The following is a 26,847-nucleotide window of genomic DNA, read 5'->3' as shown; positions in this document are numbered from 1 at the left end:
TGTAGCAGATTGGCTCAGTCGGACACAATTGGACCAGGCAGAATGGGGCCTGGACGAGCAGGTTTTTCTAAGAATCGTGGAAAGGTTTGGAATGCCTCTAGTGGACCTGTTCGCGACGCCAGCAAACTCAAAGGTTTGCCGCTTCTTCACCAGGTATCCCTCCCCGGGAGCCGAGGGGGTGGACGATTTTACTGATGCCCTGGCCTCAAGGCCTGCTTTATGCTTTCCCGCCTCCACCTATACTGTCCCAGACAATCGGCAGAATCCGCCAACAGCGGGCAGAGGTCATTCTGGTGGCCCCTCATTGGCCCAGACGCCCCTGGTTTTCGGACCTGGTAGCGTTGTCCCTGGTTCCTCCGATACCTCTCGGCGACCACCCTCAACTACTTCATCAGGGGCCCGTATATCACCCTGACCCACGGTGGCTCAATCTTCACGCGTGGAGATTGAGCGGAACTCATTAGTAGCTTGTGGGTACTCCCCCACGGTGTGCGATACCATCCTTGCGTCCAGGCGTCCCTTGACCACTAGGGTGTACCAGTCCACTTGGCGGGTCTTCTCGGAATGGTGCGCCTCGGCTGACATTTTTCCTCTGTCAGCGGTCGATCGATCAGATTTTGGGGTTTTTGCAGAATGGCTTGGATAAGGGTCTTAAACCAGCCACTCTCAGGCGACAGATGTCTACCATCTCCTCTACTCTCCAAGTTCCGGGCACCCCTCCCTTGTCTAGCCACCCCCATGTTCAACGGTTTCTTAAGGGAGCTGCGACTCTCAGGCCTCCTCCCATCCATCGGTTCCCCACCTGGGATCTGAATTTGGTGCTTCGGGCCTTGACCAAGGCTCCGTTTGAGCTGCTTCGTACAGTACCGCTGAGACTCCTTACTCTAAAAGTCCTGTTTTTGGTGGCTATAACCTCGGCCCGCCGTGTTTCTGATCTCGGCGCGCTGTCGGTCAGGAAGGAGTTATGTCTAGTGTTTTCAGACTATGTTGTGTTACGCACTGATCCTACCTACCTTCCGAAGGTTAATTCTTTGTTTCACTGTTCTCAGGAGCTTGTGCATCCTTCCTTTTACTCCAAGCCTTCCTCACCTAAGGAGAAAGAATGGCATACCCTGGACGTTCGCAGGGCCATTCGTGTCTATTTGTGGCATACTAAGGTTTTTAGGGTCTCTGAATCCCTTTTTGTGTCTTTCAGAGATTGCTCTCTGGGTACGAAGGTGTCCACTTCCATGCTGGTGCGGTGGATCTGTCAATGTATTCACCTGGCATACACGTCAGCTGCGGTACAGGTACCGGAAGGTATCACCGCTCATTCAACTAGAAGTGCGGCATCTTCCACAGCCCTTGCGACTCTGGCTCCTCTGACTGATATTTGTAGGGCAGCCACTTGGGCCTCCCTTTCCACCTTTGTCAAGTTTTATAAGATTCATGACTGGGCCTCTGCTGACGCTTCCTTTGGCAGGCGCATTTTGCAGCGGGTAGTCCCTTCTTAGGGCTAGACTTCACTGCTTCCCTCCCGAGGTTACTAGTGGCTATGGTATGTCCCATCCTATTCTCGGATGCTATCCTCTTCTGAGGGAGAATGAATCGTTGGCACTTACCTGAATGGTCATTCTCCTCAGAAGTATGGATAGCATCCGACCCACCCGCTTGTTCGTCTGTGCCTCGGTTTTCCTTTTCAGTTTTTTCTAGCCCCTTGCCGGTTCCCTATATATGTGTGGGGAGGTTCTTTCCTCTGGGGCCATTCCTTTTCCCAAGGGAGGGATTTTTGCAGCAAGAGCCTGTTCATGTTTTCTCTGCTGATGTTTTCAGACTGTTTGCCTGCTGTGTTGTTTCCATTTCCTATGTTCTGTTCAGTTTTAGCCGGAGCATCAGAGAGCTAGTAATGGACTGAAGCTTGAGGGGATTGCCCCTCCCTCCTAGTAGGAGAGGAAAGCTCTCTAATTGGCCCTGTCTCGGAGCAGGAGGTTGTGGCAACCCATCCTATTCTCGGATGCTATCCATACTTCTGAGGAGAATGACCATTCAGGTAAGTGCCAACGATTCATTCTCTCCTCACTCACCCACCCCATGGCCAGTTCGCGCTCCCCACCCTTCCACCCACCTCCTCCAGCCAGTTCACTCTCACCCTCCCAACATCCCTTCGGCCAGTTTGTTCTCACCCCCATCCCTCCAGCCTTGGTTTCGCTGCCTGTGTGGCCATCCTCCTCGTGAGGAGGCGGGCAGTTGGAGCCAACATGCGCTCTCCCACCAGCTCGCAGTGGTGTCGCTGTCTCTTCCTCGACCTCCCTCCCTCCTCGGCAGGCTGGCTCAGAGTGAGGCTCCCCCTGCTGTGCTCTGCCCTACCAGGAAATCTCACGAGAGCTGCCACGCACAGGATTAGCCATAGCTACATCTTAGAGAATTATATGTATAGATGGGCAGAAGCACCGGCACTATGATTAAGCACATGCACAGGAGACCCCCATTTTCCACGGGTTCTCCTTTCATGGATCCACTGATTTGCGGGCCCCCTGCCTGCATACCAATCAGTTATCACGGGGATAGTTCCACTTATGTGGGCTAGAAAACTGCAAATAACTGAGTTTCCAGCCATTCATGCCCCTCTTTAAGCCTCCTGGCATGCCAGCTAGGAAGCAGGGAGAGTGGCCATTAAATGGCTAGTCTTTCTGCTGCCCAGTTGGCGTGCCAGGAGACTTTAAAAGGGGCATGAGTGACCGTGCAACTTCCTTGCCACTTCTTTAAGCCTTCTGAGGCTTAGAGAGGCGGCGAGGAAGGCTCTCAGCCACTCACCCCCCCGCCCTTTAAGTTTTCCTGTGCACCAGCTGGGCGGGGTGGTGGTGGTGGAGAGTAGTCATTTCAATGTCTCCTCTCCCTGCTTCCCATCTGGCACACAGGGAGGCTTACAGAGGTGGCAGTGGCACGAGTGACTGGGGCACTCTAAGTGTCTCAGGCACTCACACCGCCTGAGTGCCGAAAAGAACCCCATTTTGGCGATTAGGTCAAGCATGCAAATGACGTGGATTCATCGTTCACGGGAGTTTCCCAAAACAGAACCCCAGCAAAGGAGGGACTCCTGTACTTGGAAGAAAATTCAACTGGACAGATCGATAGGATTTCCTTCCAGGTTAGCTGCAAGTTGCCCACTATGCAAGAATAAAGACAGAAATTCCATCTACGTCCAATGAAAACTTAGGGCAAAATAAGCTTGTACCATAGGAGTTTGGTTTCTTCAAAACACTCCTTGCTTACCTTCTTCTCCGGTGTCTCTGTCAACTGCCAGCCATTAGCCTTTAGGTGGTACAACTCATCAAATTTCATGCTGATGTCTTCGATGGACAACTGCAAGAGATCCCAAAAGCCGGCGAGGTCCTGTGCAGTAGGCCTGGGATTGGAATTGGGGTTCTATGGAGAAGATGATTTGAATGTGAAAAATCAATGTTTTTTATTTGTCAGATATAGAGTATGTACAGTAAATACACGAGTCACCGTGTGAAACAGTATGCTGGATTAGATGGGTCTTGAGCCTGATCAAGAGGGCTGTTCTTATGTACATGTAGACAGGATATACAGTAAAAATTGCAATTCATAATATTCATAATATTGAAAAAAACAGGATCTCTCCCCATCATGGCCATTGAAAAGCATGTTTACAATGCAACAGGAATATGTGAGGGAGAAAACATTGGCATGGGATGTATCACATCATATAATGGAGGAATGTGATGTTCCTTTGGCTGTTATATACTTTGATATGCAAGGCAGACTGTCGTTCTGAGAATGGGTTGGGGAATTTGTTTTTTGCAATATCACAGGCTACTAATCATCCTGTGGGACCAGCATGGTAATACCACTCCAGTTTACTTTAAAAGGGCATCAGGTTTTGCTCTACCGAGTAAGCATTTTCAGTGGGGATGAGAATGAATGCCAGTACAATGGGAACATACCACATTCCAAACACACAGAATATTATCCTCAAGGAGTTTAGTGCTTCCATTGCTAGGTACCTGCTAAACGAAAACCAGCCCTAGTGATACTATATGCCCCTGTGGGGGACGGGCTTCCCACGTAAATTGGAGAGCCAGAAGCTTGGAAGTTTTGCGGAGCTCATCGGTGTAAGGTACAGGGATCACTAAGAAGGTGGCAGCTTACAAGATCACCATGTCTGTGTCCCCGCTCCGATAACTTTTGCATTTACAGCCAGCTACAAACCAAGTTCAGAGTACATGAGAGGGGATCCTGAGGTCCCAGGTATGTATTAATTCCCCCCTGGCCAATCTGCCATGAAGGCTCAGTCACATAGCTATTTGCTCATTGTTGTACATGCTTTTTCTGACGGGTGGAGTGCGCCTGTGGCGACCAAATTCCTTTGTTCAGGGAGGAAGTTGCCCAGCAACAGTGGCTTGTACAATGTGCAGTCTCCTGTTGACAGAAAGGACCTGGCAAGGCTGCTGCACAACTTCAAAGGCAGCCTTGACAGTGTTGCAACGGGGCTGCTGTGGAATGTCTAAAAATTGCTTCTGGGCAGCTGCACAGCACACCCTCCATGGTGTCTAACAGAAGGTGCACTGCGTTGCTGCCTGGGAGTGGTTTCTGAGCATTCTGCAGCAGCCCCATTGCTATGCTGTCAGGGCTGCCTTTAAAGTTTCAAACAAACCCAAACAGGTTCAATTCTGTCAATGGGAGACTGTGCATCATGTAAGCCAGGATTGCAAAGTGTGTGGGGGGGAGATAGGCTCCCGTGGGTCTACTTAGAACGACTTGTCTTTTTGTTGTGCTTCAACCGGAAGCAACTAGAATGGCAGGTGTGCCTGTCTTCTGCTGCTTTTACCGTGGTGTCCCTTACTCAGGAGCCCCTCCCATGTGCTGTGAATTTGGGTTGCATCCAGCAGTCAGCACATGGATTACAAAGGGGTCGTGCCTGTACTGTGAGTGTACTGACAGTGTACAGTCAAGTACACTGTGTACTTGAACCAAGATGGTGGCCACTGTCAAGGCTGCCTTTGAAGGTGAGCAGCAGCGCTGCCAGGTCCTTTCCGTCAACGGGAGACTGCACATTACCCAAGCCACTGTTCCGGGGCAACTTCCTCCCTGGGCAAAGGAATTCGGTAACCACAGGAGCACTCCACCCATCAGAAAAAGCACATACAACAATGAGCACATCACTATGGGACTGCGCCTCCATCCCTGAAATGCAAGTCAAGCCATGTGAAAAATAGTCCTGCAAAAGTGCCTTTTACTTGCCCCCCCCCACCTCCTTCATTTTCAAAAGCAACCAGGTGACACTCTACAAAGTCTAGATATGCAAACGGACAGATTAAATCACTTCTGAATGAAGATCGGTTTTGGGGGGAAGGCGAGGGAAGAGGGGCGAGATGTGATCAGTCAGCACACCAGACCTGCGAGCTACACTATGCCTAAGCATGCTCCCCTCCATCCCTATGCTTGCATGGCAGACATTGCTTGGAATCCTGAGCTGTGCGCACACGTGCTACAGTCCACATACTAGAAGGTGAGGATTTGGGCACGAGAGAGATTTCATACCACCATTTATTTAGGGGTGACATGGAAGAGCTTAAGGTGTGTGGGGGAGCAGTGGTGTAGTGGTGCAGACACGGGCAGGGACACCGTTCCAGTATTTCCCCCCCTCCAGCGTCTCAGCAGGGATGCAAAGCCCTTGGCTTCCTACATGGAAATTGCGTGGTGCTCTTGCTATACCCTGCTTCCTGTCTTAGGAACATAGGAAGCGGCCTTATGCTGAGTAAGACCCTTGGTCCAGCTAGCTCAGTACTGGCCTCACTGACTGGCAGTGGCTCTCCATGGTTTCAGGCAGGAGTCTCTCCCAGCCCTACCTGGAGATACTGCCAGGAATTGAACCTGGGACTGTCAGCATGCACTCCTATGGTAGACTAGTGTCAGGCCATCCTAAAATGAATGACAGGGAATGCCCTCTGAAATGCACTGGTCCCTTCCAAACAGCCATGGAATGCACTGAATTTCCAAATGGCCATTCGGAAATTCAATGCTTTCCTATGGCCACTGGAAGAACTAGTACATTTCAGTGGGCAGTCCTTGTCATTCAATCTAGTACATTCCCCCTAGAGTCTACAATATCCTTGACTTCTTCTAACACCCCCCCCCAAATTATTGCGTCTAAGTGAGGGGTCTGTCCATTGGGATGGGCATAGCCATGGGGTGAAGGTAGGTGTGGCTATGGGGGCTGTCATGGAGAGTGCTGCACTCCCAACTTGTGACTACATCACTGAAAAAAGGCTAAGAGATTTAACAGAGAGCCAGCATGGTGTAGTGGCTAGAGTGCTGGACTAGGACTGGGGAGACCCGAGTTCAAATCCCCATTCAGCCATTATACTAGCTGGGTGACTCTGGGCCAGTCACTTCTCTCTCAGCCTAACCTACTTCACAGGGTTGTTGTGAGGAGGAACTTAAGTATGTAGTACACTGCTCTGGGCTCCTTGGAGGAAGAGCAGAAAATAAAACGTAAAAAATGAATTAATTAAGACTAGAGAAACAGATGAACATCTGTCATGAGGAGGATGATCTTATAGATCCTCTTCAGCCTGTGTTAGCAAACTGTCTTAAAAACGAATGCAGGTTAGCTTCGAGTGTCAGAGCAGGACTTGAGAAACCAGCTTCAAACCCACATACAACTATGAAACTCACTGGTGACCTTGGGCTACTCACTCTGTCAGTCTAACTTGAGAGATTTAGGGGTTTTGTGAGAATAACATGGCGGGCTTGGGGGTGGGTGGGAACCACATAGACCACCCTGAGTTACTTGGAAGAACGGTGGGATAAAAATGTAATTTAAAACTAAATCATTGGCTCCCAGTACATTTCTGGATCTAATTCAAGGTGCTGATCATAACTTGCAAGCCCTAAGTGATTCAGAACCAGGGTACTTGAAAGGTTCCCATATCAACCTGCTCCAGTGTTGAGCCCAGCCTTGGAGGTCCTGCCTTGAGTTCCTACTCTGTCTGGGGTGCAGTGGGCAGGGTCAAGGGAAAGCCTTTTCTGAGCTGGCACCCAGTCTGTGGTATTCATTTCTAGGGAGATATGCCTTATGTGTACTGATTTGGCCCAAATTGGATCCAGTTGTAAGGACAAACAGGCACACCTCAAAAGGCACAGTTTGTGATGTTATCCACCTCAATTCAAGATAGTGAACATGTGAGGCACAAGTGGGCTAAATTGTAAGCTGCCTAACTGATTTGGACCAAGTTTAGTCCAGTGGTAGGGTTAGTGAAAGGAAAGAAGGCAGATTAGTTCTTACCAGAACCACTTGGTTGTTCTGTCATTTAGAATAAACTAATTGGTAGTAGCAGCTCAACCTAATGAGCTGGGGTGTGTGGAAGGAGGCAGTTTGGTTACTCTCTCTCTCTCCTACTCTAGAGCCGCACTGCCTGCAGGCTAGCAATTCATCAGGTGAAACTGCATGGTTAACCATACAACTCTACCGGACAAATGGCCAGCCTGCAGGCAGCATGGCTCTCGGGCAGGGCATGCAAGGGAGAGCAACTGAGCTGCCTCCTGGCACCACCCTGCTCATTAGGAGGAGCTGCTACTGCTAATTGGAAAAGCCTTCAGCAATGTTCTGCTTAAAGCACAATCTATTTGGAAGAGGTTTGCCATCGAACTAAAGAAATCTTCATCAGTCCGATGTATGAGTTTCAGTTGATCCAGTAATTGATTAACCTGCATACAAAAATCAATCAAGAGCAAATTTGAACCTCCAAACATGTTTTGGTTTTTCTTGATATGTGTGTGCTGCAGCAGGCATCATTTTGAAAAGAAACATACCCTTTCGTCAGAGAGAGTGTTTCTTAGTATGGTGCTTGCCATCTACAAATTGTATTAGTAGAGTTCTTATCGGCTTCCCGATTAATCAAGATCTATTACTTTTTAAAAATCAAACATGGCAGCCCTAATTCAGAAGTTTTTCCAACCAAGATTTCTAAAGGGACCCCTTAAACAGTCATAAGCGTATGACTGAGTAGCAGCAAGCAGGCAATTAGATAACACACAGACTATTAGGAGCTTATTTGTAATAAATAAATGAAATTTATTACATCAATTTCAGGTTTCTTGGATAAATGAATTCAGCCAGATTTTGAAGGTAACTGTGTAGCATCAATGCTGACCAGTAGCAATGGAAGTTCTGGTCACACACATTTACTGATCTAACACAGCACGATTGTTACTTACCACACTGGGAAAGTCAGGATGCCAACCCTATATTACACAAGGACATCAATAATAAACCTTAGTATTTTTATAATGCTTTTTGAGTGCTGAAAGTGCTTTAGGATGGCAGGCAGGCAGCATTTTGCTACTGGGGCAAAAGCCTAGTAAGGGGCTCCATTACTCCTCCCACTTCTACAGTTTACAGCAACACGGAGAGAGGTTTCCACACTCACCAAGTTTTGGTCACAGAGCCCACGGAACTGCTGGAACTTCTGTGACATTAGTAATTGTGCACTGCCCACTGCACTGAGGACTTTGCCTAAGACTGAAAAAGAGAGAGAGATTTAAGTAGTCAGTAAAATAAAAGCATCTTAACACAACATACAAGGAGAAGTGAGATGGAAGTGCTTCTTCTTGTCCTTCACACACAGATTTATCTTTTTCTTCCTAGGAACAAAAGTGTTTTTCATTCAGAGCCATTGATGACAAGCCATTAAAAGTGACACATGGCTCCTTTCTCTGTGCATGTTTTTTAGCCCCTGTTTTACTGCCAACAGCAATACCGTGTACAGCAGTCACCCATGATCAATAAGATCTCATTAAAATGGTCTTTGTGTGTGTTTAATCCCCTTGTTGGGACTAGAGACTACTAGTAGAAGTAAGAATCTTTCAGACAATTGCCACTGAAGAAGACTTAGTCTAGTCAACATGCATTTATTTATTTATTTGAAACATTTAATATGCTGCCCACTCCGAAGACTCTGGATGGTGTACAAAAACAAGCAAAGCAAGAAAGCATTACAATTACATTCTAAATTAAAAAGTAAAGTAACTAACGAAAAAGAAAAAAACAAATAGGTAAACTACAGGGCAAAAGCCTGGCAAAAAAGAAAAGTCTTCAATAGAGTTTTAAAAATCAATAAGGAAGGAGCTAAACGAATCTGAAGGGGAAGGGAGTTCCAGAGAAGTGGGGCAGCAAACGAAAAGGCCCTTTCACGGGTCCTAGCGCCCCAAACCTCTCGGAAATCAGGGACCGACAGAAGCTCCATCGGAGAAGATCTGACTGGATGGGATGTAACTGGATGGGAGAGGTGGGTCTGTAGGTAGACAGGCGCCAAACCCCGCAAGGCTTTGAAGGTCAAAACCAGGAACTTAAATTGAACTCGGAAGCGAATAGGCAACCAGTGCAATGACTGCATCTGGCAAAATCACAAGACTGATCAGATATTGGCAATACTATGATCTGACATTTCGGCTTTCAATCAAAACACGTCACTGTGACCACCCGGGAATATTTGTCTACTCTTCTCCCATTCATCAACATGACGACATTTTGGAAATGGATTATCAGATTTAATCTTTTCAGTTGGACACAGAGACCCCATTTTAATGAGATATTATTGATCATATTATTGATTTATTGTGATATAGATATATTTTATTGATTTGGATTATATTTGATGTAGCCCAGATAGTTTTCAGCCATGCAGTTTTATCACTATTATTATATTAAAATATTAGCACACAGTGTTTGGATTCTTCCTTGATATTCTGATATATTGTCAAATCTAAACAGGGTCCCCCCCACCTTTAGTTTCCCAAAAGCACAGAAGCCCTGTTTATCCACTCCCCAAATACATATAAGGGGTCTCAAAACAGCACACTTATTTAGGCTCAATGTACACATTAAATTTGTTCAGGATATGGACTGCAGATGACATGACTAGGAAAGTTTCTAACAAAACCAAGTCCAAATGTTTGTCCAGGACACCACTGAAAACAAGGGAGTGGCACACACATCTCGTTGTGACAACTCAGTCTCTGAACCTGGAAATCTGAAGAAAATATGCAAACCAGACGTCCTCTCCCTTTCTTGGCAGGATTATCCTCCTGAACAGAAAATACAAAGTGCTCCTCCCATCACCAGCTTTTCTGGCTCAGCCTTGCACCTGTTCGCATATTGTGTGCCAGGAACAGGTTTGTCCATTTCCCTCCTCACCAGTACCAGCTTTTCATCAATACTAACCTTCTTCAGAGAGATTGTTCTCTTTGGTCTCTTGGTCCATCTGACGACACCAGCCTTCTAACCTCTCTGTCTCTGCTTGCAGCAGCTTCTGAAACCAATACCCGTCCCTTCGGCAAGCTCCTGGCGGTGTCGGTTCCAATGGAGTGTTGGTGGACGTCTCGAGCCAAGGGTCAGGAGGAGGAAGAGAGGAAGGCTCTAGAGCTGGGTCATTGCTATCTCCATAGGAGAGGTTTCTTTTGATCTGGGAGGGCATGGCTGTTTGCCTCGTACTGGCATCAAGGCTGTTGGAGCTGTTGCATGGGGGACAATCAGCAAGGCTTCTCTCAGACGATTTACAGAAAGAGTTATTCGGTTCTTGCAAGTCAGAATCTGTATCCTGCTTGGTGGACATGCTGTGAGAGTGGCTGTTGCTACGAACAGAAGAAGGGCAAGCGAATCAGAAAAGGCACCCGCCGTGGAGGACTGAATTTGTTATATGGTACACAGACACAACAGTATGCATTTGCTTATGTATATCTGCAGCTGAACTGCATTTCCTTGCCCATCCCTCTCTGTACACAGATATGCACGCGCACGCACACACACCACACATGCAGACAGACAAAATTATAAGGTTGCCTGCTTACTGCAATAGGCCATCCAAACAAAGACTGGCACGCAGCTATAATTACATTTTCTGGTCTATTTTTCATTTCAGGCTTCCAATGATTTGTTTATATTACTAAGCCAGTTTCTTCTTCTTTTTAGGGGGTGGGGGGGAAGAGCACATGCTGTTGAGAGAGGGTTCTGCAACCCACTACTGCTCAGCAGGGATTTGAAAATAGGAAAATAGAAATAGGAAACTAAGCTATAAAATGGGACATTGCAGCTGGAAGGGGTTTAAGAAAAGAAGAGCCTGTGTCTTCCACTTACCGCCACTCGTCCTCTACCTGTACCCCGATGGACTGGAATTTGGTGGCTGATGGAGGGGGCTCCTCTTTTGCCACTGGCTGAAGGCAGTCAACCTTATTAACAAAAAGATACAAACAAACAAAAACAAAAACACAAAAACTTGCTGCTAGAATTCACATTAGAAGGATAGAGGCATGCATGCACACAAACACACACACAGTGATCATGCAGACACCACACACCAGAAGGCAGCAGATTTCTCTCTTATCATAAAGGGCCTGAGCAGTAAAATATTTAAGTAACCTTTGTTACTTTGTCAGCAACATGGGCAGCCTAGATGCCCATACTAACTGAGCAAAGAGACACCTTTTAAAGTGGTGATTCTCTTATATTTAGCAGGGGGAGAGCAATGGGCCCTATCCAGCCCCAGCACAGCATCCCTCCAGTTGCTGGTATCTGCCTTATGTTTCTTTTAGATTGTGAGCCCTTTGGGGACAGGAGGCCATTTTATTTATGTTTTTTTCTTTGTAAATTTTGGTTGAAGAGCAGTATATAAATATTCGTAGTAGTAGTAGTAGATGCCTCTCTTCTTCCCTATCCCTTCTCCCCTTCTACCAATCTGTGAAAAACTTTTTTTTAAAAGTTTCATTTACATGCATCAACTCTGCTTTCTCAAGCATTGTTAACTGAATAGCTATGTGTTCTAGATTTGTATTTTAAAAGGAACACACAAAAGTTCTATATAAAATTTTGAGTTCCTCTCCAGAACTATCTTGGATCCTAGTCAAAACTTCAGAAGCACGGAGACAGGGTTAGTTTTACCCTACTGATGATGTGGGTGTGTGTTCACAGGCCTTTGGAGGGATAACACAGTCATTTGCCTTAATATACAATACAGTGCAGGCACTGGGCCAAATATACAAAAAAGCCAAACAAACAGCACCCCACCCCCACCATTTAGATTTATTCATGACTGGGAAAAAGCTGATTTTAATATTTGATACTTCCATTGCTTTTAATTGGATATTTTAAGATAAAATTTCTCTTTTATTGTTACCCACCCCAAGTCTTTGGGAATGGGGAAGGCAAAACAGACACAAACAGCATGAATAACGCTTTTTGCCCATGCAAAGAAGAATCAGTGTCAAGGTGGCACTGGAAAACTAATCTAGATCTCAGCAGCATAACAATGCACAGCTCCATTTAAAGCCTTTTGGGGAAGGCACAGTATGTGCTCCCAAAGCTCCTAGAAGACAAAGCAATCTGGATTACTGAGGACAGGATGGCAGAGCACAGACTGGCCTCACAATCTGTAGGCAGAGATAGAACTTTCTAGCTTCAAACATGCCATCAGCTTATAGAAATCTTGAAACAGAAAGTGTTTTCTTTGGCCCTGAAAACCTACCAGATTTTTTCCTTTAGTGCTCTCCTTACGTTAGTGCCAATACAGTATCAGGAGCAGTGGATCCTATTCCCCAAGTAACAGATAGGGGGCGAGGGAGGAGGAAGAACAAGCAGAACAGTATGATCTCATAGGGGATGTGCTTGCTGAGTTTGTGTTAGGGAGAACAGCATCATGAGATGGAGAAACCTAACCCAGCCAAACAAAGAATACAATTCAGAAGGTCCACAAAAATGGCAGGGTGTTTTAGTGAGTGAGTGTGGGAGAAAAGAGTCAGGGACTCTGCAATTTTCATTGAAAAGCCATTAGCACCCCTGCAGTTGTAGTTCAACAAGGAAGAATGCTCAACCACTGACCAATATTTAAGCAGAGGAACAAAACGTCAACACAAAATGGAGTGGAGACAGAAGAGGGGTCTGTCATGCTAGAGGCACGATCCATGGATAGATACTATTCATGGTTTCTATGTAAATTGCTCTGGGAAACTTCTGTTGAAAAGCAGTATATAAATATGTGTCATATTCATAAAATGCTGTGCGCAGTTTGAGTGTTGGGGCAGGATGCGGGGGGGTTGTATCATCATCATCATCAACTTGATTTCTATACCACCCTCCAAAAATGGCTCAGGGTGGTTTACACAGAGAAACAACAAATAAATAAGATGGATCTCTGTCCCCAAAGGGCTCACAACATAAAAAGAAACATAAGGTAGACACCAGCAAGAGTCACTGGAGGTACTGTGCTGGGGGTAGATAGGGCCAGTTACTTCCCCCCTGCTAAATAAAGAGAATCACCACATTAAAAGGTGCCTCTTTGCCAAGTTAGCAGGGGTCATGTACTATTCCCACATCAGAAACACTAACTTAGAGGTAAAGCAGCTGGATCCTTTTGCAACTGTACGTTTGTGGAACGATAAATTAATACTGATGAGGGAGGGGGGTGCCGAGGTGCCAGAATCCCTAGCACCAGCCCTGTAAGCAAGCAGTGGTGATGTCCCAGAAGCTGAAGCCACCACCAAGGACAAAGCAGGGTAGAGTCTGGGCTGGTGAGGTGTGGGCACAGTGGTGAGGGTGGGATTGGTGTCAGCTCTGGCTCCCACCCGAGGGCAGAGGTGGCTCATTGCCATTTACCTCAAGTGGCAAACAGCAACTGGCACTGGAGGGAATAGCTCTTACAATCTATATCCAAACTGGAAGGCTTTGCCTGCCATTTCCCCTGCTGTCACACAGGGCAGAATGCCTTTTCTAAGTTGGGGTATTATTATTATTATTATTTATTTTTACATTTATATCCCGCTCTTTCTCCAAGGAGCCCAGAGCGGTGTACTACATACTTGAGTTTCTCTTTCACAAAAACCCTGTGAAGTAGGCTAGGGTGAGAGAGAAGTGACTGGCCCAGAGTCACCCAGCTAGTTTCATGGCTGAATGGGGATTTGAACTCAGGTCTCCCCGGTTCTAGTCCAGCACTCTAACCACTACACCACGCTGGCTCTCTACTTCAACATGTGCATGCATCATCTAAAAAGGATTAAGGGATGCATTTTCCCTCCCAATAATTATTTGCCTAAAAATGTAAGCAGATTTAATCAGTTTAAAAGTCCACAAGATCAATCAACTAAGATTTCTTTAAGCAGATGACAGCCCTAGTTTTAACACCAGAGGACAAAATGGCAGAGCATTATTTATTCCAAAAAGTTCCAAAATTAGTTTTCCCCCATCCACCCTGAAGTACAGCAGTGCCTGCCCCCCAGATTATTTCCTACAAGCTAATGGATATTAAAGGTAAAGTGTGTCGTCAAGTCAATTTCGACTCCTGGCACCCACAGAGCCCTGTGGTTTTCTTTGGTAGGATACAGAAGGGTTTTACCATTGCCTCCTCCTGCGCAGTATGAGATGATGCCTTTCAGCATCTTCCCATATTGCTGCTGCCCGATATAGCAGCAGTGGGGATTCGAACCGGCAACGTTCTGCTTGTTAGTCAAGCATTTATTAGATTGCCTATAATTTAGAAGGATGTCATCGATTAAAAAACACCACAAAACCCACTGCTCTACTAGTAAGTCAATTCAGCTTTATGTTTAAATCTAAACTGAATGAAGTGTTATCCTGAACTCATGGACTGAAAAGGAACACGTAAATTTTCCTGCACTGCTTATTAATGTATTGATGCCTGTGACGTGAGAAGCAATCTAACTGGATCTTTGCTAATAAGAAAGCCAACCTGTTTTAAGTAGGCTAAGTTTAACAAAGCACATTTTATGATGTGGTTGTGACTTTATAGCTCTGGTTTTCGGCAGGGAGGGGAGTCACAATGGAAATTTCATCTTCTCCCCACTTTTTAGGTGGGCTGAGAAATGGTCAGAAAAGAAAAGATGAATACTAGATAAGTGTTTAGCATCAGTTTAGCCCATACGTCTCTTGTGAGCTCCAGCATGTGGACCTTGCTTCTAGACTCGAGGCTTACCATCTAGATGACGTGGCAAAGCTGATGAGGAATTTCCCTACAAGCAATTCTGATTTACTCTTCCACCATCTCATTGCCCATTTGTCTGCAGCCTATATCTCCCTGGTTTATTTTTGTTGAATGTATTTCTCATTCTACAGCAATGACTGACAATGCTTTTGGTCAAGTGTACCACAGTCCAATGTCTGACATACTGGCACTAGTATGCACAACAGTGCACTTGTATCCTCCAGTACTAGAGGCATCTGTTTTGCCTCTAGTCTACTGAGCCAAGGAAGAGGCAGCACAAGAGTGGAGGAAAGGCAGAACCGCAGATTCTGTTCTGTCTGTGGTTGTGGACCCATGTCCCTGTCTGGGAGTAGCACCTGTGATGTTCATGCCACAGATTAGCCACCAGTGTTATTAATTCTTTCTACCCATATTCCCTGTGGTACCCTATACCACATACTTTATGATGAGCACATACTTTATGTTCCATGACCTGAATGGAACATGCAAGTTTGGAGGATTTTGCTAACGAGACTAGCTAGAAGAGCTCTATACAATCCTTCCTTATTGGCTTGCTACATGCGCCCTGCTGAATTTTCCTCTGCAAGTGCCCCAGGAGATTTACAAACTCAAATATCTCCAGAGGCGTTAAGTGGGCTCAGATGCCAGTGCGGTTAACACAAATATGCATGTTACATGGCTACATTAAGAAAAATTGCTAGTGCTAATGAGAACAAAGAATTCCATACTTGTATTCCTATAGATGACAGCTTCCTTTTGGGGATATTCTCCACCTTTGGCTCTTCGTTTGTCAGAGTTCCTTTGTCACTCTTCAAGGTTGCATTTTTCTGGGGTAACTCAGGAGGCTCTCTGGGGGGAGTCACAATGCTGCCTCTTGTCACACTGGGTGGTCTGGTACTGTCTAAGCTGTCTGAGGAATTGCTCAGTCCCGACTGGCTATTGACCTCACTCTTCTGGTCCTGGTTGTCCAGGTAGCTGTCCTGTGCAGATTCGGTGCTGCTCTGCACTGTGACAGAGATGAACGGCTTGGAGGTGGTCCGTGGTGGGACTGGTGGTGGAGTCTTTTTATATCCCACTAGGCATGCCGAACCTGAGACAGTGGAGGTGAGAAAGTATGAAGGGAGAGAAGGAAAGTGGAAGAGAAAGCAACAAAGATACAGTGAAGAGAGAGAGAAAGCAGATTAATAATGATGCTCAGAGAAGTCAACACGCACAGATGCAGAGCACACCAATCTAGCCAGCAGTATGCACAGAGCAGCCCCAAACCAAAGCATGTTGATAGCCAGCACTATTCAAGAGGAATATTATAACACAGACTATAAGATAATGGGGAAAAAGTAAGGAAGATATTTCTAGAAAGCAAGCAATGCTGACTAGGGCTATAGTGGTTATGTGGGACCCTGCAGTTTTGCTTTATAGGGAAGGTCCTGCTAAAGCCACCTCTTGGTGTTTTGAACTCATTAGTTGGCAAATTTCAGTATCCTGATGAAGCCAGCAATTGTACCTAGAAAAGGAGAGATGCCATAAAGGATTCTGTCAGGAAAACAGCCAAACTCTGTTTGCAGAAACACAATCTTTTTGTGGATTAAACTCTAAAGTAATTCTGAGTACCCAGAATGTTGGGGGGCAATATGCTAAATCATTGTAAACCGCTTAGAGAGCTTCCAGCTATAGAGCGGTATATAAATGTAAGTGCTATTGCTATTGCTATTGCTAAATGCTCAGTCTGTGGATGGCCATTTGCATTCTGGAGCTAGAACCATGGGGCATTCCACATCTTTCTTGATGCAGATCAAGCTCTGTAATAGATACAGCTCCCCTCTGCAATATGTACGAAATCATCTCACAAAATAGATGGGTTTACTTAAAATAGTGCCTATCAGCGAGGCATTCAGCCAGCTTCATGTGGAACTGGATCCAAGCTAACTCAAAAGTGAGGTACACACTCCAAAGTTAGAGTTTAAATCAGGACTGGCGTCTATGTTGTAACAAAAGAATATAACAGGGTGAATAACTACCTTTGAAGCAATAATTATATATTGTTTGGTGTATAATCCAAAGCTGACATGACCACACAATCTTCACTCTTACCTAGGGACTGAATGTGTGAGGAATTGAACAATCCAAGCCAAAAGTGTGTTTTTTCCAAATTAATTGACTTGTATGACTTTTAAATGTGTGTTTTGGAGTGTCAAATTGTGGGCACCACATATTAAGACAGACATTGATAAACTAGAATGGTTTCAAAGGAGGGCAACAAAGATGGTGCAGGGTCTGGAAAACCAAGTCCAAGTGAGGAATGGTTAAAGGAGCTGGGTATGTTTAGCCTGGGAAGAAGAACAGCCCTGCTGGATCAGGCGCAAAGCCTATCTAGTCCAGCATCCTATTTCCCCACAGTGGCTCACGAGATGTCTCCAAGAAGCCCACAGGCATGGGGTGAGGGCTTGCGCCCTCTCCTGCTGTTGCTCCCCTGCAACTGGTAATTGGAGGTATCCTGCCTCTGAGGCTGGAGGTGGCCTATAGCCACCAGACTAGAATTCATTGATAGACCTGTCCTCCGTGAATTTGTCCAAGTCTCGTTTAAAGCCATCCAAGCTAGCAGCCATCACCCCATCCCATGGCAGAGAATTCCATAGCTTAATTAAGGATAAAACTTAAAAGGAGGGTATAACAGCCATCTTCAGACATCTGAAGGGCTGTTGTATAGGAGGAGGAGGAACAGGCCTGTTCTCTGTTGCTCTTAATGGCAGGATTAGAACCAACAGGTCACAATGACAAGGAAGCAGATCAGGTTGGACCTCAGGAGGAATTTCTTAACTGCAAGAGCTGTGACAGTGGAACAGTCTACCTCACACAGTGGTGGGCTCTTGTTTGCAGGAAGTTTGCAAACAGAGGCTAGACAGCTGTAGCAGATCCCTGCAGTGAACAGGGAGGTTAGACCAGAAGACCTCCAAGTTCCAATTCTAATATTCAATTATTCTGAGATACATTTATATTGGAAGTGGTTGTATATTTTAATTGTCTTATTTTCTCAAGTTCTCTTGAGCATTTTATATGGAAATACATCTGATAAGTTATCAAGCAGTAAATTATTCAGAGCCTTCAACCACACACTGGCTTATTCATTGGCTGCAATGGAGCTGCCTTTTAGTACTTGGTATAATCTGGTCGATTTAATGAAATCAGTATCAAATAGTACCAAGGACACATCAGTAACTGAAGAATATACTTAGCCAAGTCTTACAAATAGGGCTGAGAACAGGCAGTCGTGCACTCCACATGCCAGCAACCCCAAAAAGTCTACGCCTGTTTGCTTTGGATCTTTATTAAGCTAACCAGTTCCACACACAACCAGTACTAGGAGATTATATTTGAAGTCTGCATCTTTTATCCATCCTGTGCCTGTCACTCACTAAAAGCAGACCTTGAGAAAATCCAAGAGTAGCCATCACAAGGCCTTTCCTTGATAGTCTACATAATGAGGCACAACCCCCTCTCCCCCGCAATGCCACAATACTGATCTAAGGACTGGCTGTAAGTGGTTGTGAACCTAAACAGAAGAAGGAAGCAATACAAAAATCAAAAGATTGAGTGTTTGATAAAATATCTCATTGTCGTAGTTTGGAAGGAGAATGTAAAACCAACACTGGCCATAATGCTCATTTGCTTTGAAAATGCCTCTCCTCTGCAAGACTGGATATTAACAGAAACCAGAGAGATTCAAAAGGTGATTTAAGCTGTAGGTAAGGTCCTAAGGAAGCTAATATGAATTAGGAAGGGCCATTCCACCCTACGAGAGAGAGAGAAAGAGGAGAACTGGTCTTGTGGTGGCCCCTTTGCTAAGTAGGGTTAGCCCTGGTTGTATTTAAATGGGAGACTACATGTGAGCACCTTGGAGAAGCTGCGGCCAGCTGGTGTAGACAAGACTGAGCTAGATGGACCAATGGTCTGACTCAGTAGATGGCAGCTTCCTATGCTAAAATAGCTGGACAGGAAAATGTCATTTTATCTACAGAAGAATTGCCTCAACAGAAGGCTGTGGAAGTGGCAGAAGGATATTGTTGGCATATAAGACTACATATCATGCTGGAGGATAAGCAAGTGAATGAGCCTGACTGTATAGCTGACATTATTGGATCCTGTAATAGTGTTGTCCAAGTGGATTCAGGGACAGAGTCAGCATCCGATTTGCCACATGGTGGTCAGTTCTGACAATACTCCGAACTGAGTATTGTCAGTTACTCAGTTCTGACAATATTAAGAACCGATTCCATCAGTTCATCCTAAGCAAATGGAGGAGCATGTGTGCTCACATCTACCCCATGGGGCGCCCCATCCCACCCCTGTGTAGAATCCAAGTGAAAGAGTAGTGGTATGCAAGGACAAGGCAGTGGAGCGGAATCGGGAATGTTAATAGTTTAATGAGATTGGTATTACTAGCTGACCGAGTGCAGAGCATCTGTGCCTCTAGTTCTCCCTGTCTCTTCACCCCTGCAGCAATCGATCCGGCGCCCTGCCTGTCTTCATTTCATCTCTAACCCTTCACAGCCACTTCATTCTCCCCCTCCCCAACACTCCTTTCATTCTCCCCCACCCTCTTCAGCCACTTCCTCTCCCGGTAGCTGCTCTGTGCAAGAGCTGCCACACACACAGGATTAGCCATGGGTACGCCTGAGAGAGAGAGAGAGAGAGAGAGAGAGAGAGAGCAGTAGAGGCAAGCAGTGTTCCCTCTAACGGATTCTCAGATGTTGACTACAACTCCCAGAATCCCCAGCTGCAATGGCTTTTGTTTGGGGATTCTGGGAGTTGTAGTCAACAACATCAGAGAATCCCTGTTAGAGGGAACACTGGAAGCAAGTACAAACTGCTTTTCCGTGCTCTTACTGCTGTCTGTTTGTTAGCCCTGCCTCTACTCCAGGACTGGAATACAAGTAACTAAAGCCCCATTCAAAAGCCGGACTGGATCAAGGAATTGGTTAACAAAAAAATACCTGCTGCCTAAATGCAAGGCAGTTCATTTGCCCAGGGATTTATGTATGGGGCAAAATGCTACTATTTCATCTGGCACACCCAGAGTGGGGAAGAGGACCAATGTGCACTAATGCTCCTCAGCCATGTAAATGAGAGGGCAGTCAAACTACTGGCCAAACCAGCCCTTTGTTGGTTTTGCTGCTACAGACCCCTAGGTAATCCAAGGAACCTTTACCCTGCATTAACAGCCTGTTGTACAGACACCACCACGCCCCGCAAAAAAAACCCCAACCCACTAGCCAATGTACAGGTCCTTCTGAAGGTCATTATTTATTTGGCAGAATTCAGGAGGTGAGTGGGCTACTGGAACCAACATACAAATTAATTAAAAAGTGTGTATTACTTTGAGAGGTAACTGGTTATTACTTCAGTTTTAAAGGAACCTAAGTAGCAAGATTAGCATGCTTAGGTCGACACACAGAGGCCTGCATAACAGCAACCACTTTCTAAAAACAATTTTTTGGTGCTATTTATTTTACGTATAAGATTATATTGCAGCAGGTCAGTCACTGGTAACTGATCTACCTAGCCCAGCATTACTCCGACTGGCAGTGGCTCTCCATGGTCTCAAGAAAGAGGTATTTTCTGAACCCTGCTACATTGAGAAGTTCTACATGCAGAGCACTTGCTTTTACGAGGCTCTGTGGGTTGTCCCAAATACTATACAAAAAAGATACTTATCTAACTGCCAAGAGTTGGGGTCAGTGTTACAGAAACAGAGAGCTCATGGGACATAAAAGATTCAGACTCCCCACGATATTTGGCACAGTGAAATGATAGAAACTGTAGACATATAGAATTAATAAGTCAAGACAAACAAAGTAAAAGTTTAGACAAGTATGGTATTGGACTCATTCCAGTCAAAGAAAATTCTTTGCTTTTAAAACCTATATATAAGCAAGTTGTTACTGTTGCATGTGCTATTGAGGGTCCTATAATTTTCCTAGTAACAGCTATTTTCAGAAAATAGCATTTCTGAAGTTGGCACCATCTATTTGGAACTATCAATTGCTTCCAGACACTCTGTTGTTGCCTCCAGTCTTGGCAATACTCAGTGGCTTGCTGGCTGTCAGCCAAGATAATTTGAATTTTTTGCATTAAGATGTAAAAAATGGTTTAATCTTTGTATGGTAGCAACTTCACATTAACAAGTTGGCACAAGAGCCAAAGCTAGCTTGTATGAAACTCCCATCTTTTACGCAGTCCTCCCCCCGTCCACCACCATTCCCCACCCCATAACCTAGGATATATATATATTCAGGGTTCTCATTTGTTGAAGTATTTTTATTGCAGCAGAACACACACTAACAGTGGAGCTTTAGTTTATATTTGAAAGATTTGTTTGTTGCAGAACATTAGAATGACACTATAGAAAAAAATAGGTTTTGTATCTGGAGTCAAAAGGAGTCCGTCTTCTTGTTGAACATTTGTTTACTTAGGCTAAGAGATATCCCTGCCCTTGAAGGACTCATAATCTGAAAAGACAGAGGCATACAATTTGTGCATGACCAACAACAGAAGGGACAATTGATATCTCAATGCGGTCCGAATCAAAACTGACTTGCACTAGTCATATTTCTACTCAGTACTGTTGAGCTGTAATGGGCAATTATGAATGCAGAGAAGTGGAGTACTGGGATATAAGCCAGTCTAGTTCCATGGAAGTGGGCCTAACCCCCACGAGTCAAAGTACCCCATCTTCAATGGATTGTGAACAGGGGATGCAAGTCAATTGCATAATAATTCAGTTTAACACTCTTGGCCTTTATAAATTAAAAGTTCTGCCCAAACCTTCCAGTGTAGCCTGATATGCATATAAGAGAGGTATCCTATTACACTTCCACAGGTATAGGAATCATTCCCGGAAAACGCATACCTAGAAGAGGTATTGTGTGAAGGGACACACAAGACAACTTCATCTGATACAGCATCATAAATCAATAAGTACTGGCTCCCCAACAGTAGTATTGCAAGCAAAACAATTATTTACACATGAACACTCACATTTAACACACCTTCCCCTCCTAACTATTAGAAACTGTAACATTCAGAATAAAGGGGACTACATCACATTTTAAGAGGAGCCTTTATGCCAAGGCTCTAGGATTTTCAGCAGGAAAAGTCTGAGGAGGAAAGCAATCTCAGGATATAGGTTGATCCTAAGTTGACTATAAATGGCAAAGATAGTATATTCATTTTTAATCTATTAGGGGTGCATTATAGAAGTGGTAGAGATGTGCAAAGCACAAGCAAAGTCACATCTGTAACTGTGTAGGTTTAGGTCACCAGTGTTAAAGATGGAATAAATTCATGCTATAACAGGTAAAAAGAGTAGTAACCCAAATAGTCACAGGAATTGAGAATATGCTTTATGGACAAGCCTAATCTATTTAGCAGGGAAACTGTGGCCAAAGCAGTAGAAAAAGCACTCGTTTTTCCTGGATAGTGGCACATCTAGCAAGGGCTGATGCTGGTAGCCTCTCAATGGCTTTATCATTTGCAACTTATCGTATGAACTTCCTCACTACCCCAAAGTATTGTGTATACAGATAAAACACTGCATTGCACTGGAAAAATATTGTATTGCACTGGAAAAATAATCGCTGCATGGCGGGATGGGGCTGCAGTGGAGAGGGTGGTGGTGGGTGAGGGGAAAGTTCCCCCTTTTACCTTTAAAGCCACACCGCTGCATGGCAGGATGGAGAGAGAGAGAGAGTTCTTTCCGGTTCCCCTCCTCCTTCCCATTGCAAAACGCCCCCCATCTGCAGTCTGAGGCCTTTCTCTGCATATGCAGAGAAAGGCCCAAAATTTCCCCATGCCCCCCTGCCTGAGGGCGCTACTGTGTAGCCTTCGCTGTCCCCATCCTGCCATGCAGTGGTGGTTTTTAGAAGAAGAGCGGAGGGACTTCCCCCTCACCACCCATACCCTTGCTGCGGCAGTGGGGGCAGCAAATCCTTGACCGCCTATGGGCGGCTTGGCTTAATCTGCTCCTGCACCCAAGTATTCCAACTGAACACTTTTTATTTTGTAGGACCTTGATGTATTTTACACACTATTTTCTACTCATGATGATCTTGCTTTTCAGCCATTAGACATGGCAACATACACTTGAGCATGCTATACAAGGAATTTCAAGCAGCAACAACTTGTAAAACATGCAAATCGCTACTATAGAGGCCATATTCTCAAAATGCATGCTGAGAAAAGAGTTTTTTTAAAACTCTTGGTGGCCAGAATTCTATAGTTGTACATTAGTTTATTATGTACAGTTACCCGACAATAAACTCTACTGAATAAGCTACATTTACTTCCAAGTAACTATTATCTATCTATCTATCTTACTTGTATACCACCCAAACTTTTGTCTCTGGGCGGTTAACAACATAAAAACAATTAAAACAAATATAAAAGGATGAAACAGTTTTAACAGTTTAAAAACAGTATAAAATTAAAACTACAAATTAAAAAAGCTGAAAAAGCTTGGGTAAAGAGGTGGGTCTTCAGATGTTTTTTAAAAATAGTCAGAGATGGGGAGGATCGTATCTCAGCAGGGAGTGCATTCCACAATCTTGGGGCAGCAATCGAGAAGGCCCATCTCCGTGTGGCCACCAGACGAGCTGCTGGTAACTGGAGACGGACCTCCTCAAGTGACCTCAAAGGGTGGTGGGGCATATAACGATGAAGGCGTTCTCTTAAATACCCAGGGCCTAAGCCATTTAGGGCTTTATAAGTTATAACTAGCATTTTGTATTCTGCCCAGAAACCAATTGGCATGTGCAGCTCCCTCAGCAAGGGAGTAATGTGGTCTCTCTGAAATGACTCCGAGACCAACCTTGCTGCCGCATTCCGAACCAACTGAAGTTTCCGGACTATGTACAAAGGCAGCCCCACAAAGAGTGCATTACAGAAGTCAAGTCTGGAGGTTACCAAAAGATATACCACTGTTTTGAGGTCATTGATCTCGAGAAACGGACACAGCTGATGTATCAGCTGAAGCTGATAGAAAGCACCCCTGGCCACTGCCTCAACCTGAGAAACCAGAGAGAGGTGTGGATCCAGAAGTACTCCCCTGTGGACCGGTTCCTTTTGGGGAAGTGTGACCCCATCTAGAACAGGTAGGTCAAAATCGTCTTGTTCTGACCCCACACAATAAGTACCTCTGTCTTATCTGGATTCAGCTTCAGTTTATTCTCCCTCATCCAGCCCATTACAGCCTCCAGGCAGGCATTCAGGGAAGATATGCCATCTCCTGAAGAAGTTGACATGGAGAAATAGATCTATGTGTCATCAGCATACTGATAACATCCCGCTCCAAATCCCCTGATGATCTCTTCCAGTAGTTTCATGTAGATGTTGAAAAGCACTGGAGAGAGTATGGAGCCTTGAGGGACACCATACTTAAGCTCAGATTTTGAAGAGCAACTATCTCCAATCAACACCATCTGGAATCTGTCTGAGAGGTAGAAGTGGAACCACTGTAAAACAGTGCCTCCCACTCCCAACCCCCTCAGACGTTCTAGAAGGATATTATGGTCAATAGTATCGAAAGCCGCTGAAAGATCCAAAAGGACCAACAGAGTCACACTTCCTCTGTCAATTCCCAAATGGAGATCATCCATCAAGCCGACCAAGGCAGTTTCTACCCCATAGCCAGCCCAGAAACCAGTTTGAAATGGGTCTAGATAATCAGTTTCCTCCAAGACCGCCTGGAGCTGAGAGGCCACCACCCTCTCAATTACCTTGCCCAGCCATGGGAGGTTGGAAACAGGCCTATAGTTGCTCAACTCTGAGGGATCTAATGTAGGCTTCTTTAAAAGAGGTCTAATGATTGCCTCCTTGAGACAAGAAGGCATCCTGCCTTCCCTCAGAGAAGCATTTATGATTTCCACCAGGCCTCCTACAACAGCCTCCCTGCTAGATAGAACAAGCCATGTCAGACAAGGGTCAAGAGAACAAGTGGTAGGCCTCTCCGCTCCAAGCAGCTTGTCTACATCCTCAGGAGTCACAAACTGAAACCGATCCAGTCGAACCACATAAGAGGAGTTGTTGGACACCTCCAATTCAGACATCGAATTAATTGTGGAGTCTCCGTCTAAGTCGGCCCGAATCCAAGAGATTTTATCTGCGAAAAATTCTTTAAACACATCACAGCAGATAACTGATGACTCCAAATTCTGGTTCAGGGGAGCGGGGGCAGATACTAGTCCCCTCACAACCCTGAACAGCTCCGCCGGACGTGAACTCGCGGAGGCAATACGGGCAGAAAAGAACCGTTTTTTTGCCGCACATATCACCTGAGCATAGATCTTTAAGTGTGCTCTATGTTGCAATCTGTCGGATTCGAGTTGAGTCTTCCTCCACTTGCGCTCCAGCTGCCTTGCCGCTTCAGCCCCTGTAGATCTTCCGTGTACTAAGGGGCCAGTTTTGAAGCAGGTCAGAGGGGACGCTTAGGAGCAATCGTGTCTACTGCTGTGGCGAGCAAGTTGTTCCAATTCTCAACCAGGGCATCAACAGGATCACTGGCAGAGCCAACATTAAATCCCTCCAAGGCTTCTTGGAATCCTACCAGATCCAACAACCTCTTCAGGTGGACCATTCTAATAGGCCCCTCGCCCCTATGGAGGTGGGAAGTGGCTGTAAGTCCGACCTTAACCAGATGGTGGTCCGTCCACGACAACGGGGAGATTCTAGGAGTCTCCACCCACGGAACACCACCCTGATCAGAGTATAAGGTCAGATCAAGCATGTGACGTGCAGTATGCGTCAGTCCATACTGCACTTGGGATAGGCCCATAGTTGTCATGGCTGCTATGAACTCCTGATCTGCCCCGGACAAATTGGTCCCAAAATGAACATTGAAGTCCCCCAGCAGCAAAAGTCTGTGAGACTCCAACACAGGTTCTGCGACCAAGTCCATGAGCTCAGTAAGGGATTCTGTTGGGCAGCGGGGCGACTGGTACACCAACAGAAGTCCCAATCTATCCCTGGTCACCAAACGCAAGTATACACATTCAATATGGTCCGATATCCTAACAGGGACCCTGGTAAGGGAGATGTTATCCTTATAGACCACAGCCACTCCACCACCCCGCCCACATCCTTATTAAAATGTTTGGCACCACATGTTTGGCACAACTATTAAAATGTTTGGCACCAGTGGCATAAGCTCTAGGTAAGGACACTTCTTATTCTTGCACTGCAGTCTTGTAAAAGCGGAACCTATCATTGAAATAAAATATGATTTTAAGAGAGATGGGGCAATTAAACAGCAATCCATTTTCTTTTTGGAGGAAAAGAAGCTACTTCATTCTGATGATTGGCCTCATGGAATCTGGGCACCTGCATGTTTAGACCATGCACTGATAACTCACTCTTCCTTTGAAGCACATGCAGTCAATCCATGCCCCCTCTGACCTGCCACACTGAAGCAAATGCTGGTTTCCATATAATCAGGTGTAGATTATTCAAAGATGTAATTCTGCTTCAAAGTCAAGCTACCTGCTCCTGAAGTATTAACAAAAATTGACCTTAGAGAGAGTTGCAAAGACAGACAACTGCTATAGCAAAAGCAATAGGCTTAAAGCAGGGCTGGCCTGCCTCGTTTCCACCCACAGGGGTGCCCCTCCCTGCTTGGTGCCCTAGGTGGCTGCCTTGTTCATCTAGTGGGCAGGCCAGCCCTTGCTCAGAGACATAAAACATTTGGATCAGAGACCTTCTGAATTTTAAATTTCACCAAGATCTCTCTCTTAGTGATGAAGGATTTGAGCATGATGTTTAATCTGACTGTCTAACCTACATTGAATTATATTCCATTTCTGTCCAG

General features: G+C 45.4%; 1 protein-coding gene across 10 annotated transcripts in view; it reads right to left on the bottom strand.

The window, feature by feature from the left end:
* Positions 1–26,847, bottom strand: part of DLGAP4 (DLG associated protein 4) — a 536,166-nt gene that overhangs the window by 7,185 nt on the left and 502,134 nt on the right. For 7 of the 10 annotated variants that reach the window (XM_053313661.1, XM_053313659.1, XM_053313665.1 and 4 more), the window contains 5 exons: positions 15,722–16,083; positions 11,141–11,232; positions 10,229–10,638; positions 8,436–8,527; positions 3,253–3,405 (listed from right to left, as the gene is read on the bottom strand). In XM_053313661.1, coding sequence (XP_053169636.1) covers positions 3,253–3,405; positions 8,436–8,527; positions 10,229–10,638; positions 11,141–11,232; positions 15,722–16,083 — 1,109 coding nt within the window. Of the gene's footprint in view, positions 1–1,013; positions 1,090–3,252; positions 3,406–8,435; positions 8,528–10,228; positions 10,639–11,140; positions 11,233–15,721; positions 16,084–26,847 lie in introns of those variants that run through there. The other 3 variants (XR_008320783.1, XM_053313662.1, XM_053313668.1) reach the window with 2 other exon arrangements.

The sequence above is a fragment of the Hemicordylus capensis genome, chromosome 4 (genome assembly GCF_027244095.1).
Source record: "Hemicordylus capensis ecotype Gifberg chromosome 4, rHemCap1.1.pri, whole genome shotgun sequence".
Classification (NCBI taxonomy): Eukaryota; Metazoa; Chordata; class Lepidosauria; order Squamata; family Cordylidae; genus Hemicordylus; species Hemicordylus capensis.
Note: the sequence above shows the minus strand (reverse complement) of the source record. Positions and strands in the feature narration are given on the sequence as shown.